The sequence below is a fragment of the Linepithema humile genome, chromosome 8 (genome assembly GCF_040581485.1).
Source record: "Linepithema humile isolate Giens D197 chromosome 8, Lhum_UNIL_v1.0, whole genome shotgun sequence".
Lineage (NCBI taxonomy): Eukaryota > Metazoa > Arthropoda > Insecta > Hymenoptera > Formicidae > Linepithema > Linepithema humile.
The window spans coordinates 2,344,848-2,361,473 of NC_090135.1; the positions used below are offsets into that span (position 1 = coordinate 2,344,848).

Below are 16,626 nucleotides of genomic sequence, written 5' to 3' on the forward strand. Positions count from 1 at the left end.
TTATTTATATATATATTGTTTAAATAAATTAATAACAATTTTTTTAAGTTTTTTTTTATTAAGCGTCTAAGTAATATTAATTGTGTATGGATTATTTTAAATTATATGAATATTATATATGTATATAATATATTGTACACACACACGCTTGATAAAAATAAAAAAGAATATAATGTTATAAAGATTATAATATTACAAAGAAAATAAATAAAAGAATAATCAATGAAGAATATTATATTTTTATTTGAAAGATTATTGATACTCAATTATGCACTGGTCCTCATAAAATATTTAAAAAAAAAAATAATAGTAATAAATCTTTTGTATATTAGGAGGACACAAAATTCGAGAAGGTACCGATAAAATACATTGCATTCAGAAAGGTTTTATCAAGACAGTTCCAATAATATACGGTACATCAAAAAAATTAGCGGTACGGTCCTTCTAAGAGCCAAAGGTCCTGTTAATATACATTTCATTTAAGAAATGGTACCGCTAAAATACAAATTACAAACATATATATATATATATATATATATATATATATATATATACATATATATATATATATATATATATAGCATCCTATGTGAGCGCATCGAACATGAAAAGTTGTCTTGTACATCTATTTTGAAGAGCTTAAAGAACTTACTGTCGTGTCTCAAGCAAGTCGTTCAAAAATGTCATGATGTCATAAAATCTAAACTTAGGTTTCTTTGATGCACTAGTTTTGGCTGCCGATCCACTGGGAATGTAGCCTTTAACCTTTTTGCGAGCTTTTATGTAATTATCTCTCAAATATTTCCAACGAGCCTTAGCCTCCTCTGGATTAAAAGCCCCTAAAAATTTAATTTCATAATTAATTTATAATGTATAAAATATTTGCATATTTGTATTCACAAAAGATATAGATAGTACCTCCTAGAGTATTTGAAACTTCTGTCCACAACGCATTTTTACGTAAATTGGTTCTTTCATTAGGAAGTATACGATGGTCGTAGAGACCCTTCCTTGCCTTCACTGCTCCAATCAAGAGTTCATCCAAAGTGTCTGTACATACAGGATCTTCCGCAGTCTTTGTATTGCCTTAGATCATTAAACAAATGGATATATTTAATTATTATAATACAATAAAATATGCGCGAAGAATAAAAGAATGCAGTAAACATACGTATTGTCACAACATTATTTTCATCTATATAAATGCGATCTTTGTCCTCCACATAATGTTTGAAGCATTCATGCTCGAAAAAATTAGTGGTAAAACTGAACAGCCACCCACAATACCCACATTTGTGCTGAAAGGATTCAAGCGTGCAATGCAAACATTAAGATGTTCATGCTGCTTTAAAATTTTCAAAAATTCATGCATTTAAAACAAGATAAATATTAGATATTTGAGAAAGAGAAAACAAAGATTTCAAATGCAAAAAATGCAAGTAGCAAGAGTAAGACCTATTTATAACAAACTGCAACCTTAAAATTTTGTATCGACATGCTGTGAGCAGTGACAGATATAAAAAAGCTAAAAAGCTATTATATAAAAAATTAAATATTTGTTAACTTACCCTGATTTGATTATTCATCTTTATAACACACGCAGTTGGGGGCTTCTCAAAACCGAGGGCATTGTTCCTTGGAATGAGTGTCCTTTGTCTCCACAGTGGATTTTCTGGTAGAACAAATAAAAAGGTATTTTCCTTAAAAAGGCACAGTGATGAGAACAAAAGATGAGAGGCCAGCAACGGCCGGATCGTGATGAATCTCATCAAAAACGTGACGAAGTGTTAATAGACACCCGTTTACTCGATTCTTTGTTAATAAGCAAATAAATAAGCAGACCTTTGATAGGATACTTCCTCCAGATAATAAAATAGCTCAGAAGTAAGCACAATAAGACCAATTTGAGAGCACTCGTGCACACGTGCATATTAATGAATACAAGATGGCGAGCTGAAACGTCAATACGCACATATCTGCGTTTCTTACGCCAAAAATTGGATTCGACGTAACGATCATAGCGTAAAAAGCATAAAGTTACTAGACGGAAGCTTGGGACGATGTGATTGATCGGCGCAAATTTACATGAGTTACGCTTTACGCCAGTTACGCTCCATGTAATGGCACCCTGACGGATGTGACGAAATATAGGCCACTTTTCGCACAGGTTTAACGCATGGTGCGCTACCGTCGGGCGAAATAACTAATATGGCTGCCTCCATGGATTGACACTCATGTTCACACAAAGACACATGACTGATACCAACCCAACGAACCTAAATTGACATACTGTGATTATTGTGAACCTGATTTCTTATATACTGTGTTTAAAAAAAATGGATAGTTGTAAAATTTGTGGTCGATCAAAATCGAAATCCAAAAATACATCTATAACTTTTCACATGTAAGTAAATAAAATTAACAATGCTTCGGAAATGCTGCTTTCTCAGATGCCTTTTTAATATTTATGTAGAACGTTATGTTCTAAATAAACGTTTAATAATGATAAAACTTTGTAACAAAATATTCCTTCAGGTTTCCTAAAGATCCAGAAAGACGGAAGAAATGGATACAATTTGTTGATCACCCAGATTGGGAACCAACAAATTACAGTTTGTTATGTTCTGTTCACTTTACAAGTGATGATTTTGAAACGAATACAGGTACGAGAAGACGATTAAAATCTGATGCAATTCCTTCTGTGCACATTCAGCGAATCAAATATGTAAGTTATAAGGAAGCAAATATTTTTTATAATATATTCTTTCTCTTTCGTTTGGTTCAGAATAATTGTTAATATAAATTAACAACAATAATGTTTGTTAAAGCAGTTCTTTATTAATACGAGAGTTAATAAATATTTTTCACATTTTGCAGACACGGAATTTTGATACAGAGATCTGTGATTCTTTTAAAGACAATAAACTACTGGACATAACTGTTGTTCCTGGAACTAGCAACAAAAGTATTGCCTGCGGAGAAGACTCCTTTTATCCTTCGGCAAGCGACACACCTCGAAAAATCAGCCTTAAAAAGAAAATATTAGAATTGGAGAACATGAACCAATTGCGGCTGAAAAAAACTCGCAAATTGCAGCATTTAAATTGGCGCCAGAAGAAAAGACTAAAAAATTTGCAAGATCTTATCAAGACATTACAGAACCGGAACCTACTGAACGATGAGGATGGAGCCATAATCACGCAAAATTTCGGTAACAACACAGAATTATTTAAGAGATTATTGTTAAAAAATAAAGGTAAATTGGTACCAAGAAAATATTTTCAAAGCTTACGTAGTTTTGCACTAACGTTAAATTTCTTTTCTCCAAAAGCTTATAATTATGTTCGGAATCGGTTTCTATGTTCATTACCACATCCAAAAACTCTAAGTAAATGGTATTCGACAATTGATGGTTCTCCGGGTTTTTGTTCAGAAGCATTGCATATGTTAAGACTAAAAGTGAAAAAATCAATCAAACCTATTGTATGTTCTTTGGTTTTTGACGAGATGGCCATTCGCGAACATTTAGAGTGGGATGGTAAAAAGTATTGTGGTTTGGTAGATTTTGGTGGTGTTGTTCATGACACGCAAATGGAAAATGCAACTCAAGCACTTGTTTTTATGGTAGTATGTGTCAATGAGGCGTGGAAAGTGCCTGTCGGATATTTTCTCATTAACTCATTGACAAGTACACAAAAAACTGAACTACTGAAACAATGTGTGCATACTGTATCCGATTGTGGCATCATAATAAGTAATATAACGTTTGATGGCGCAGCAGTTAATTTCAGCGTACTAAGGGCCACTTGCACCAACGCCAATTAACTTAATCGGCGATTACAGGGTTGCCAACTTGAGAACATAATTCAGTGTGACCTGGTGTGACGAATTGTACTTCTGGCGTACCTAACCCTAATCTTTCGTTACATATTTTATCGTGTAATATTGTAACATGAATAGAATTATTAATATTTTATTTGATGACTATAATGAATACGAGGAATATTTTCAAGAAAATAATCGACGAAGAGCATGTTTAATTAGACCACGTACTAATTATTTGGAAATTTTTGATAATGTTCACTTTAAAGAAAGATTTATAATATCAAAAGATAATTTTATGATGCTATTAGAAAGAATTCAAGGTCAAATTCAACATTTAAGCAATCGGTATGTGTGAATATTCTGTATATAATATAAAGAAATATACGATGCAGATATATTTGAAATTTATGTTTTTATATTTTTATGTTTTCAACAGTAATAATGCCATTTCACCTACAATTCAATTAATGGTTACGCTCAGATTTTACGCAACAGGATCTTTTCTACAAACTATGGGTGATTTTTGTGGAATTAGTGAAGCAAGTGCACAGAGAATAGTTCATCGAGTTTCTCCTGTTATTGCTGCATTAAGAGCTGAATATATTAAATTTCCTACATCACCAGAAGAAATTCATCTAAGCCAACAACAATTTTTTCAAATAGCTAGATTTAAGGTTTGTTTATACATATCCGTACCGTATCCGTACCGTGTCCGTACCGTACCGGCAAGATTCGATATGAGTATTTACACATATCCGGCTCGCATCCGTGAATATTTTGAAACATCAGTCTTGAGACATACATCTGAACTGTGAACATGGCAGAGCTATCGATAAACGAATTAGCGGTAATAGTATTAATTTTAGACGAAGAGAAATCTTAAAAAAAAAAAAAAACGGATTTTATGGGTTCATGAAGCATGGACAAAACGAAAAACAAAAGGTGAATTTTTTACATTTTACATATAAAGAATTGGTTGATGATGCAACTAAATTTTATCAATATTTTAGAATGTCAGAACATGCTTTTAATGTGTTACTTAATTTAATTGATAATAAAATACGAAAACAATATACAAGATGGAGAGAACCGGCTAGCGAAAACACGTTCCTACATATGTATAAATTTTTGAAGAGAATTGTGTATTTTTTCTTCAAATAAAATAATGTTTAATGAATATAAAAATTTATTTGTAAAATAATATTTATCATGAGTAAAATTACCTGGTTGGTCAAGTTCTTGAGAAATACTCTGCCACAGTTTTTCTTTATAAATTCCATCAAGATATTTTGGATGGGAAAGGTCGTATAATTCGATGTGTTGTTGCACTAATTCTATCAATTTTGTTGAAATAATTCTATCATAATCCATTTCTTTATTTTAAAAGAATGCTCTCGATATCGCAGATTGATACAAAATGAGACTCAAAAATCTGAATGCTATACTGAAACCTATTTACATTTGTCAGTACCGACACGTTCAGTGCCGTCCGGTCCGTGAAAATATCGTCGCCAACGATATCTGCGGTGCCGGTACGAACACGGACGGCACGGATACGGAATAGTGTAAATACTTACATTTAATCATATGGAATCGAATCTAGCATCCGTGCACGGACGTGTACGGTACGGATACGGTACGGATATACCTTAAAGGTCCGTTTATACATATCCGTACCGTATCCGTACCGTGTCCGTACCGTACACGTCCGTGCACGGATGCTAGATTCGATTTCATATGATTAAATGTAAGTATTTACACTATTCCGTATCCGTGCCGTCCGTGTCCGTACCGGCACCGCAGATATTGTTGGCGACGATATTTTCACGGATCGGACGGCACTGAACGTGCCGGTACTGACAAATGTAAATAGGCTTCAGTGTAGCATTCAGATTTTTGAGTCTTATTTTGTATCAATCTGCGATATCGAGAGCATTCTTTTAAAATTAAAAAATGGATTAAGATAAAATTATTTCAACAAAATTGATAGAATTAGTGAGTAGTATAGCTATGCCGGTTCTAACCCTTGGGGCAATGAGGGGGGTGCGGGTGAAGAGGGGAAGAGGGGTATCAGATAACAGTGGAGGGGGTAATGACGTCATCGTTTTGGAGGAGAGGGGGTAATTTAGGAGTGGTGGAGGGTATCAGATAACAATAATTCCTGGAAGTGGGGGATTTCCGGGATTCCCGGAAGAGATAAGATAAGGATTGTTAATACAAACATGAGTCGTCGAGAGATAAGGATTCCTGGAAGAGATAGGGATTGTTTATTGGAAAGAAAACTGTTTAGATCCTTTGGTTTTTCTCTGCGCATCAAAGTGGAGCGCCATGTTGTCGGAATCGCAATGTTTATAGTATGCAGGTTCGTGCAGGTTTACGGATTGCATCATCGCTGTATTTTAGAACAAAAGCCCATAGCAACAGGCAGCCACGTCAGCATTTTCGGCGCCATGTTGTCAGATTTCAATTTTGTATACAACAAGCGGGTATATAAAGCGAGTGAAAAAGAATAGGAACCATCAGTCGTTCGAAATCATTGAGAAAATTACTAGTTCGCTGTGACGTTTACTAGCAACGATGTTTTGCACCATGTCAACCGTGAAGTAAGTTGTTTCTTTAGCTACATCTTTAAACTTAATTGTTATACTTTTAAACTCACAATTTATTTTTTTTCATAGAAAACAAAAAAGTAATATGTCAAAGATGGAAAAAGAATCATCTAGGATCTTGGTTAGAAGATACTCGTTGACAAAAACCAGTTACAAATATCTCGACATCGGAATCAACGTCTCAACGTCGAGCCGTGTGGAAATCGCTCTCGGTGACAACCATGGTAAGGAGCTACGTCTATCATACGACGTATGGAAAGAACTCATGAATCAACGGGACATCATCACCAGCTTCTTTAAGAACGATGTGGACGAAGCACCGTCTCAGACCGTTGGACACTGCACGTTAAGTTTTGGAAAAATGAACAACCTAAAAGTAATGCGCCTGGCAACATCAGCGTTATGTTTAATCATGTCAAACCGAACCGTGTGTAACATGTTTGCACTTGAATATTGCGTAGACTGTATCAATCATTCGTTGAACAACATCACCGGTACGGTTGATGTCAAGTTCGCACACTTTTCAGAAATCGCGAGGAATGCAAAGGACCCCGATCACGTGGCGATTCGCAAAAGCGATTTATTCGATAAGAATAACATAATTGATTGTGAACTGGTGACTCAGGTCTTTGCGGAGTTGTAACAATACATATTAATAAATATTATTTCAACTGTAATTAAAATTTTTTATTATTTTTCCGTGCCATCTTATCCGCTATACCGACTTATCCTACAACGCGCGCATCAAAGTAGAGCGCCTGTTTAAATTGCGTCATCATGTTTGGAGGAGAGGGGGTAAATTCGGAGTGGTGGGGATATCATATTACAATAATTCCCGGAAGAGATAAGATAAGAATTGTTAATACAAACATGAGCCATTGTTATGCTTATAGTTAGTGTCGTGTGCAACAAACGGGTATATAAAGCGAGTGAGAAAAATATGAATCTTCAAAATCATTCGCAATGGAGAAGGAGCGCGATCTTACCGTACGAGCAGCGAATATCAAAACGACGGGAGAGTTCCTTCCATGGGACTACGAGTGCGACGAGTACCTCGATTCTCTCAAGGAACAATGTCGCAAGAGACAACGTACCGGAGTAGTCAACTTTCTGGTGGCGCAAATTGCGCGTCTGGAGGGTGTGAGGGACACCCTGCACGAGCGTTTTGTGCCCGTCGGTGCCGGATACGGTGGATACGAGAAGAAGGGCTACACGTGGAAGGAGATCGAGACGGCGTTTAGGAACCGTGTGCTGACCGGTGCGATTATTAATCAAAACTACATCGATCCTCGTGAATTTTTGAAAAACGTGAGAAATACGGTTATCGAGCGGATCCAGGGCGTCATGGCGGAACACAACAGCGTCAAGATTAACACCGCGTTCAACGGGGAATTCGTCGCGGGCGACAAGACTGCCGTGAAGACCATCGCCACCAAAAATTGCGAGTTGTTTCCCACATCCGATCTCAACGAGTGGTACACGCGGCACGTGGAGGATGATATTCTGGCGGCTTTGGAGGAGTTTCAGGAACGCGACAGCGGATGGGCGTTGTCGCGTATCCTGAATCTCACCGTCAATGTGAACAAGTTCAATCCTCTGCACGCGGGATGCCACATCGAGTTACCGCGGAAAATTATGCTAAAAAGGGCTGTGGTCAACGTGCAATCGACGGACAATGCATGTTTCGCGTGGGCAGTCGTCGCCGCTCTATATCCAGCGGAAAAGTACCCGGAAAGAGTATCGCAGTACCCACATTACTCGACGGTGCTGAATCTGTGCGACATCGAGTTCCCCGTGACGCTGTCACAAATATCAAAGTTCGAGAAACTAAACGCCATCTCCGTCAACGTCTTTACCACCCAAGACTCCAAAATCGTCCCTCTGCGGCTCGCCGACGACAAAAAGGAGAAGCACGTCAACCTGCTATACGTGCGTAAAAACAACGATGCACACTTTGCGTGCATAAAGAACCTGCCGCGGTTGGTGAGCTCACAACTGAGCATGCACACACATAAAATGTACATTTGCGATCGGTAAGTAAAAAGATGCGTATAAAATAAATCAATATTTTTATTCATAGTTTTAATCAAATAAATTATTACAGGTGTCTACACTACTTTTATACACGGGAGAAGTTGTCAGTCCACAGCGTCGACTGCGGGAAAATGAACGACTGCGCCGTCGTTCTCCCCAGCGAGGACGACAAGTGGCTGACGTTCCGAAATTACAATCGGAAGGAGCGGGTTCCGTTTGTAGTGTACGCCGATCTCGAATGTACGCTCGAGAAAAAGGAGGATCAGGACGGTACTACTTACGCCTACCAACATCACAGAGCCTTTAGCGTAGGATATTATGTAAGTTGCACTTACGATAATTCGCTCTCTAGTTATAAGTCATATCGCGGTGAGGATTGCACAGCGTGGTTCGTCAACGAACTGCACGATTTGACGCACCGCGTGAAAGCGATCCGCACCACCGTCGTCCCCATGGCGGATCTTACGCGGGAGGAATCGGAGGAATTCCGTAGCGCCGTAACGTGTCACGTGTGCGAGAAACCCTTAACAGCGGACGACACGCGGGTGCGCGATCATTGTCATCTGACCGGGCGTTACCGCGGTGCCGCGCACTCGTCGTGCAATCTAAATTACATAGACTCCGACGTTATCCCGGTGATATTTCACAATTTATCCGGTTACGACGCGCATTTCATTATTAAAGACGTTGCCAATGCTTTCGAAGGCAACGTCGAATTGTTGCCGCTGACGAAAGAGCGTTACATTTCATTTACAAAAAATGTTAAAGATACCATGGATCAAAAATCAAAATTGTGTATAAAATTACGGTTTATTGATTCGTTTAAATTTCTCAGTACGAGTCTCGACAAATTGGCATCTTATTTAACTGTGGATGAATTAAAAATTTCACGATCGGAATTCAAACATTTATCCGCGGAAAATTTCAATCTGCTTACTCGGAAAGGTGTGTTTCCCTACGAGTACGTCGACAGCGTCGACAAGCTCCGGGACACAAGCCTGCCATCGCGCGAATCGTTTTACAGCTCGCTCACCGGAGAAACGGTATCCGAGAGCGATTACGCGCACGCGACAAACGTCTGGCAAACTTTTTCGATCGAAGATCTAGGCCAATACAGCGATTTGTATTTGAAAACAGACGTTCTTTTGTTGGCGGATATTTTCGAAAATTTTCGAAACATGTCTATAAAGAGTTACGGTTTAGATCCCGCTCATTATTACACTCTACCGGGATACACGTGAGTAGTATAGCAACACGGGTTCTAACCCAGGGATCTGAGGGGGTGCGCGGGTGAAGGGGGGGAGAGGTTGAGGGGGAAATGACGTCATCGTTTTGGAGGGGAGGGGGTAATGACGTCATCGTTTTGGAGGGGAGGGGGTAATGACGTCATCGTTTTGGAGGAGAGGGGGTAAATTTGGAGTGGAGGGGGCGACGAGGGAGGTGCGGGGGAGAGGGGAAGGTATTGGATTACAGGGGGAAGAGGTTGAGGGGAGGGGGTAATGACGTCATTGTTTTGGAGGGGAGGGGGTAATTACGGAGTGGAGGGGGTGACGAGGGAGGTGAGGGGGAGGTGTGGGGAAGGTATCGGATTACATAAATTCCTGGAAGAGATAAGATAAGGATTGTTTATATAAGGATTCCTGGAAGAGATAAGATAAGGATTGTTTATATAAACATGAGTCATATAGAGATAAGGATTGTTTATACAAAGGGTATCGGATTACACTGCGTCAGCACTTTTGGAGTGGAGGGGGTGACGAGGGAGGTGAGGGGGAGGTGCGGGGAAGGTATCGGATTACATAAATTCCTGGAAAAGATAAGGATTGTTTATATAAGCATGAGTCATAGAGAGATAAGGATTGTTTATACAAAAATGATTCATAGTTCCGAGAATTGTTTATATCCTTTGCAGGTTCGTGCAGGTTTTAGCGTGACATCATCGCTATTTTTAGATCATAGGCCCTTAGGCAGCCACTTTTAGGCGCCATGTTGCCAGATTTCAATTTGCGTGACATCATCGATATTTTTAATTAGTGTCGTGTGCGACGAGCGGGTATAAAAAGCTCGCGGAAAAAAAATAGGAACCATCAGTTATCCGAAACCATTTGGACAATCACTACATCGCTGCAACGCTTCATCTGAATTATAGCAACGATGTTTTCTACCGTACAACAGACAACTATGAGTAATCCGGCTGACAAACAGCAAGGTGTGGATGCGAAGAAGCGGAAATTCTCACCCAACGTGTAAGTTGACTCTATTACTATCTACACTTTTAAACTTACTGCTATTGTTACATTTCAAACTTATACAAGCTTTTATCCACAGAAATAAAAGTAATTCGACAAGTATCGATGGAAGCATGATCACGCCTCCCAGAATTTTAGCTAGAAGATACCCGTTGACAAAAACCGGTTATAAATATCTGGATATTGGAATCAATGTTTCTACACCGAGCCACATAGAAATCGCTCTCGGTGACAACCATGGCAAAGAGATACATTTTACATACAACATGTGGAAGATCGTCCTGGACCAACGACACGCCATCCACCATTTCTTTAACAATGATACGAACGAAGCACCGTCTCAAACCATCGAACATGTCACGCTACGGTTTGGAAAGATAAACAATCTAAAAGTACTGCGTCTGGAAACATCAACAGTGTGTTTAGTAATGTCACACAACACCGTATGTAACATAATCGCTCTCGAGTATTGTGTGGATCATATCGCTCAATCGTTGAACAACGTCACTGGTATGGTCGACACCAAGTTCGCACACTTTCGAAAAATCGCGAGCGGTGCGAAGGACCCCATCGCGGTGATACGTGAGAGCGAATCGTTCGATAAGAATGATATAATCGATTGTGAGCTGTTAGCTCGGGTTTTTGGATCGCAATAATTCTAGCATATCACATGCTTTATTGTTAAAATATTTTCACTATCATAATGTATTTATTAGATGTATCTGTTTAATAAATATTATTTAACATTAAATTAATTTTTATTATACCATCTTTCCTGTACCACATCATATTCACTGACCTATCCTACTGCGAGATAAGCGCGCGCGTCATGTTACACTACATGATAGAAGGAAACGAGCGAACCGGTGACTATCATTTTTCCCTTCTAATTGTAACAAATAATTATAAAGTTAATAATTAAATATAATATAATTAAATATAATATTATTAAATATAACATTTATTAAAAAATTAATTTCAAGTAGTATATAATATTATAATATAGTATAACACAAGGATGGGATAAGGCAAAAAAAAAAAAAAAAAAAAATACAATAATATATTTATAAAAAAATTAATTTCAAGTAGTATATAATATTATAATATAGTATAACACAAGGATAGGAGGAGGCAAAAAAAAAATACAATAATATATTTATAAAAAATATAATATTTATTTAAAAAGTGTGTACTATACATATGTGTGTGTGTGTGTGTGTGTGTGTGTGTGTGTGTGTGTGTGTGTGTGTGTGAAATAAAATAAAAACTATAATAATAAAAAAAAACTATAATAATATAATAAAAACTATAATAATATAATAAAAAAATCGTGGGACCATCATCTGAAACAGAAAAATTCTATTAATAATCTGAAAATATTAAGTGTGATACTTATCGAATGTAATACTTACGGTTGAACATCGTCCGCAGAAAGCGCCTCTCTCACCGCTCTCAATACTTCAGCGGTGCGCGCTGCATCGCTTTCCATTTGTTGAAACTGTGTATTTAAAATTTCAACCTGCCTTAAGGCTATTACAAGATCCTCCCGTATATGCTGCCTGTAAGCAAAATATATATATAAGAATAGAAAGTAATTATTTCATACATAATATTAGCTAGCAATACTTACATTGACACCAACATCACACCATTTCCATTTTCATGGATATCATAATCAACTCTGAATGGATAGGGTACCTGTTGTTGCACCTCTTGTGCAACGTCTTCGAAGCGATATATTGATGTGCGCAGCACATTCACCCGGTCCATAAAACTTATTAACAATTCACTGATTTCATGAATTTCAATAGTGTAAAGTGCAGCCATTTTAACTCGCGACGGTATTACGTATTTCAAATGGCTTGAGTGGACTTGTGACGATCCCAGCCTTCGACACATTTTTATAGTACGTCCCTTAGATGTGGTGCAAATCTATGTGACCGCTCTACGGGGGTTATCTTTTCAAACATACTCCAAATTTATAATTTTGAAACATAATTCTTCTCCCGAGTAACCGAATATCAGTCGATAGATTTAGTATAAACTACCGCGGCATAAACAAATCTCATAAGAGATATCATAGCGACTCCATATAATGAGTTTGACACCCATGAAATTCTTCTCTCACGAGGATGTATTACTATTATTTACAAACTACTGCTGCAAAAACAAAAGATACGTACGACACACGTGAATACTTATCTTACAAGGATGTATTACAATCATGATAAGTTAAATTAATGTATGATAAATGTTAAAAATTGTTTCAACTGCGCCTCTAACGCCTTTCACGATTACGAGGGGGAACGGGGGGAGGCGCTTGAGTCGTCCTCGGACGAGGCTCGACCACAGCTATCGGCTTGTGGTACACTCCGCAATCCTTACACTTCTCGTATTCGGAATTTTTTCTATTCTGATCACGCTCCATTTTCTATACTTTTTTTTTTTTTCTCCACCGCGTGCACACTTTGAACTGATAAATTACTCTCTTCCGCACATCTTATATACAGCTCGACGCAAAAACGTCAATTTCGCTGTAGTAATAAACGTTAAAAGATGTACAATAGACGTTCGATAGACGTACGAGACACGTTCGATAGACGTTCGATAGACGTACGAGAGACGTTCAAAGACGTACGATAGACGTTCGATAGACGTACGAGAGGCGTACGAGAGACGTTCAAAGACGTACAATAGATGTACGATAGACGTTCGATAGACGTTCAAAGACGTACGATAGACGTTCAAAGATGTACGAGAGGCGTACAATAGATGTTCAATAGATGTTAAAAGTAGTTCGATAGGTGTTCGATAGACGTTCAATATACGTTCAATAAATGTCTGAAAGATGTACGATATAAGCGATAGATCATATTACATGGTGGATTATGTAACGGGTAAAAGGTTGAATAAAAGTCATGCGAGTGTGATATACATCATTTTATTAGAATAAATCATAGTTGTTTTACACGTTTGTTACGCTCAAACCACCACCACTTGTACAATTTGCAAACATTCCGCATAGCGCAATGTCTCGTGTGATACGCGCAGCGCAAGGTTCCGATTACATCCAAGTTCGTCAGGTGTGCGATATCTTCGTAATCCGCATCGATCGTTTCGATCTCTACATCATCTTCCAAAATCTCGCACAGCCACTTTTTCTTTTCGAGTCCTTTCACGTATATCAGAGGCGGTTCCGTACCAATGGCATTGTTGATAAGACTTTTCATCTGACTGTACGAGACGTGTCCATCTTCCCATCGGAAGCCGTGGTGGTGTATCCGTAACCAACACGCCAGCGATTTTTCCGATTTCGTCAACAGATACCACGGTACGTGTTCACGAAATACGTAATGAGATAGCGTTTCGCCATCGCGAAGTACCGCTACCTCTTTCACGATAAAAATGTTGTTGAACGCGTAACCTTGCAAGTCGACGAAAATTGGTACGTTCGACATCGTCGTCGACCGTCGGAAAACTGACATTCCCATTCGCACACGTCTAATTTATAACTTTTCACACGAGTCTGCGCACAATGTTGTTCAGCGGATTATATTCGACCATTCGATCGTGTATAATGAGACAATAGGCGGTGGTGTTGGCCGGTATATTTTCCTTACAATCAAATTCTATTCGCACGTCAACGGTGGCGCTCTTGACAGAGTCGTTTTGTCGCGAACAATCTATGACTACGAACGGACCGGCTTTCGAGAATTCATCGATGTCCAAATACGTATCGTCCTGTCCGTAATAGGCTTTGCGGAAACGCGCATACATGTTGTACAGTATAGCGTATCGACTCTTGTCGAAATCCAAATTCATGTCGTCGTACGGATAAAAATCTGAATTCAGATGCAGTCTCACATTGGTGAGTTTACAAGCGTCAAATTGCGTAACGTTTTCAGACAGTACGTTTTTTCGACCGGTTTGGAGAGCAAAGATTACGTATCGCGGTTTTTCCAATTGCGTCGCAGCTTTGACCGCCCAGGAATGCTTGGTCGTGTTTTGCAGCAGAGGAAACTCGTACAGATCCCACGAACGGAAGCACACGCTCAGATATCGTCCGCTTTCCAAAGTTCGAAGAAGAGACAGCTTGTTGACTTCGCTCAGAGATACGTGAGGCATTCGCCACTGTATCTTGAGTAGCTCGATCGTCGGATTCGCACCGGCTCGTCCTACGAGAGAATTATTATCGTTGCGCGATCGTATCAATACAAGTTCGTGACGAGCGTTGATTACAATCCGTTTGTAGTCCTCGCAGAATCCTAAAAGAGTATTGAGCGGAACGCAAAAATTAAAGTTTCCATCGAGCAACGGATTTCCATCCGGATTCCACGATGCGTATTTCAGCGTCTTGCTCTTCTCCGTCGTCAGCGATACATAGTTTTTGATCGTGCTCGTTATTCCAACGTTTCTGTTACGATCGATTTCAACTCCGTCGAGCTCGTATCGCATTTCATCAAACATGAACGCGACACAATTATTACCCATTATACACACGTTATCTCTATTCTCACCGGTAGGATTCATAACGAGTTTTCCTTCAATGTAGAGAAAACTCTCACACGGCAACGTGTACAAATCCTGTTGCTGTATCGGTATTCGTATCTCGTCGCTGTGTCCCAACGTCGTGTTAGCGTACGGATTGTACGTGTGCATCTCATATTTCACGATACGCTCGTCGAAGACGGGCTCGTCAGCGATGTCGAGTATATCCATCTCTTTAAGCGTTTCTCACAACGAATCCCAACGATTTTAAAAAGTTTACGTTCGTCGTACTGAGCCTCTTGAATGGCGATTTTTTCACAATTTTCGTTGCTCTGTCAATCACTCGCTGTTCGTTCAACACGAGCATTTCCTCGCACCGCGTCGCCGCAAGTGCAGTCTGATGGTAATCTCCTCTCCGCGAAAGTCGATCAATCGTCCGTCTTGATCCACCACACGCAAGGTGATATCGGTAACACTCCTCGCGATGACCGGAAGGTAAATGATTTGCGCCGGTGTTTCCGAGACTTTATATCCCGGAGGCACGTTCGGTGAAAATTCGTGTATCGTGTGCACCGACTTGTCGTTGGCGTACGCACCCGCGGTAATGCTGCATTCCACTCGAATAATGTTTACGTTGATGATGTTTACCGAGGAGTCTGATTCGTACCACTTTCTCGGTTCCAGTATACGATCCGTCGAAAATCCCAACAATGGTCCGATGGTATTCGGTTTGGCGAAATTTATCCGAAAAGCGCACATGATTTCACTCCTCATGGTATTAACGTTGGGACGAAGTGACAATGGATAATCCTGCTCTTCGCCTTTTCCTCGTTTTTGCAGTATCGCGCGTTTCAGATAAGAAGCAATGGCGTCCAGTTCGTACAATCCTTCGGGAATTGTAATTTCTTCGTCATTGTCGTCGAAATAAAATTTATCGTTCGCTACCGTCACGTTCGGAATCGTGTTGTAGGTCTCCATCGTGGTTAGGCCGAGCTCGTAGTCCCCATCGCTCAAGTCTATCGGTGGAAAATAATCCACCGTGAGAACGCTGCTTTTACCGCTTAGAGTGAGCGTCAGCGACATTGCCGAGATTCCATCGACGACTGATGTCGATCGATGGCGGATCGATTTTTATATCTATTTTCTGGAGGAACAGGAGGCACAATTGTCCGCAGATCGTTTGATCGTACGTCTGGTAGACCGTGCGATTGTACGTTATCGTTGTATCGGTGTCTCCGAGGTAGCGTGTAAGCTCCTTCGGCGGTTGCAAATTGCCAAAGCTGTCAAAGTATACGGCGCGATCGCCTCTCTTGGCGTACGCCACCCAATGCGTGCCCGGTCCGTCGACATCGTCCAAATTCACGATACCGCTCTCGTTTCGGTGTATCTCGTCGGGTAAAGCGTTACGCATGTAGACACCT

At 39.5% G+C, this 16,626-nt stretch overlaps 3 protein-coding genes across 4 annotated transcripts; 2 read left to right on the forward strand and 1 right to left on the reverse strand.

Moving 5' to 3' along the window:
- Nucleotides 1–598: 598 nt before the first annotated feature.
- On the reverse strand, nucleotides 599–2,085 carry LOC137001355 (uncharacterized). 2 transcript variants are annotated; one of them, XM_067360056.1, is made up of 5 exons: nucleotides 1,843–2,085; nucleotides 1,569–1,672; nucleotides 1,172–1,298; nucleotides 919–1,086; nucleotides 599–839 (listed from the first exon to the last, which is right to left on the reverse strand). In XM_067360056.1, the coding sequence occupies exons 1-5, from the start codon at nucleotides 1,928–1,930 to the stop codon at nucleotides 649–651; spliced, it is 678 nt and encodes a 225-aa protein (XP_067216157.1). In that variant the 5' UTR covers nucleotides 1,931–2,085; the 3' UTR covers nucleotides 599–648. The 2 variants fall into 2 exon arrangements, 1 of the variants encoding a protein (XP_067216157.1); XR_010891394.1 differs by lacking the exon at nucleotides 1,172–1,298 and having other exon boundaries at nucleotides 1,843–1,977.
- Nucleotides 2,086–5,877: 3,792 nt separating this feature from the next.
- Nucleotides 5,878–8,582, forward strand: LOC137001354 (uncharacterized). The gene is made up of 2 exons (XM_067360055.1): nucleotides 5,878–6,428; nucleotides 6,504–8,582. Exon 2 carries the CDS (start codon nucleotides 7,398–7,400, stop codon nucleotides 8,469–8,471), a length of 1,074 nt encoding a protein of 357 aa, XP_067216156.1. The 5' UTR covers nucleotides 5,878–6,428; nucleotides 6,504–7,397; the 3' UTR covers nucleotides 8,472–8,582.
- Nucleotides 8,583–9,775: 1,193 nt separating this feature from the next.
- Nucleotides 9,776–12,003, forward strand: LOC137001352 (uncharacterized). The gene is made up of 2 exons (XM_067360053.1): nucleotides 9,776–10,714; nucleotides 10,797–12,003. The coding sequence occupies exons 1-2, from the start codon at nucleotides 10,623–10,625 to the stop codon at nucleotides 11,371–11,373; spliced, it is 669 nt and encodes a 222-aa protein (XP_067216154.1). The 5' UTR covers nucleotides 9,776–10,622; the 3' UTR covers nucleotides 11,374–12,003.
- Nucleotides 12,004–16,626: the final 4,623 nt, after the last annotated feature.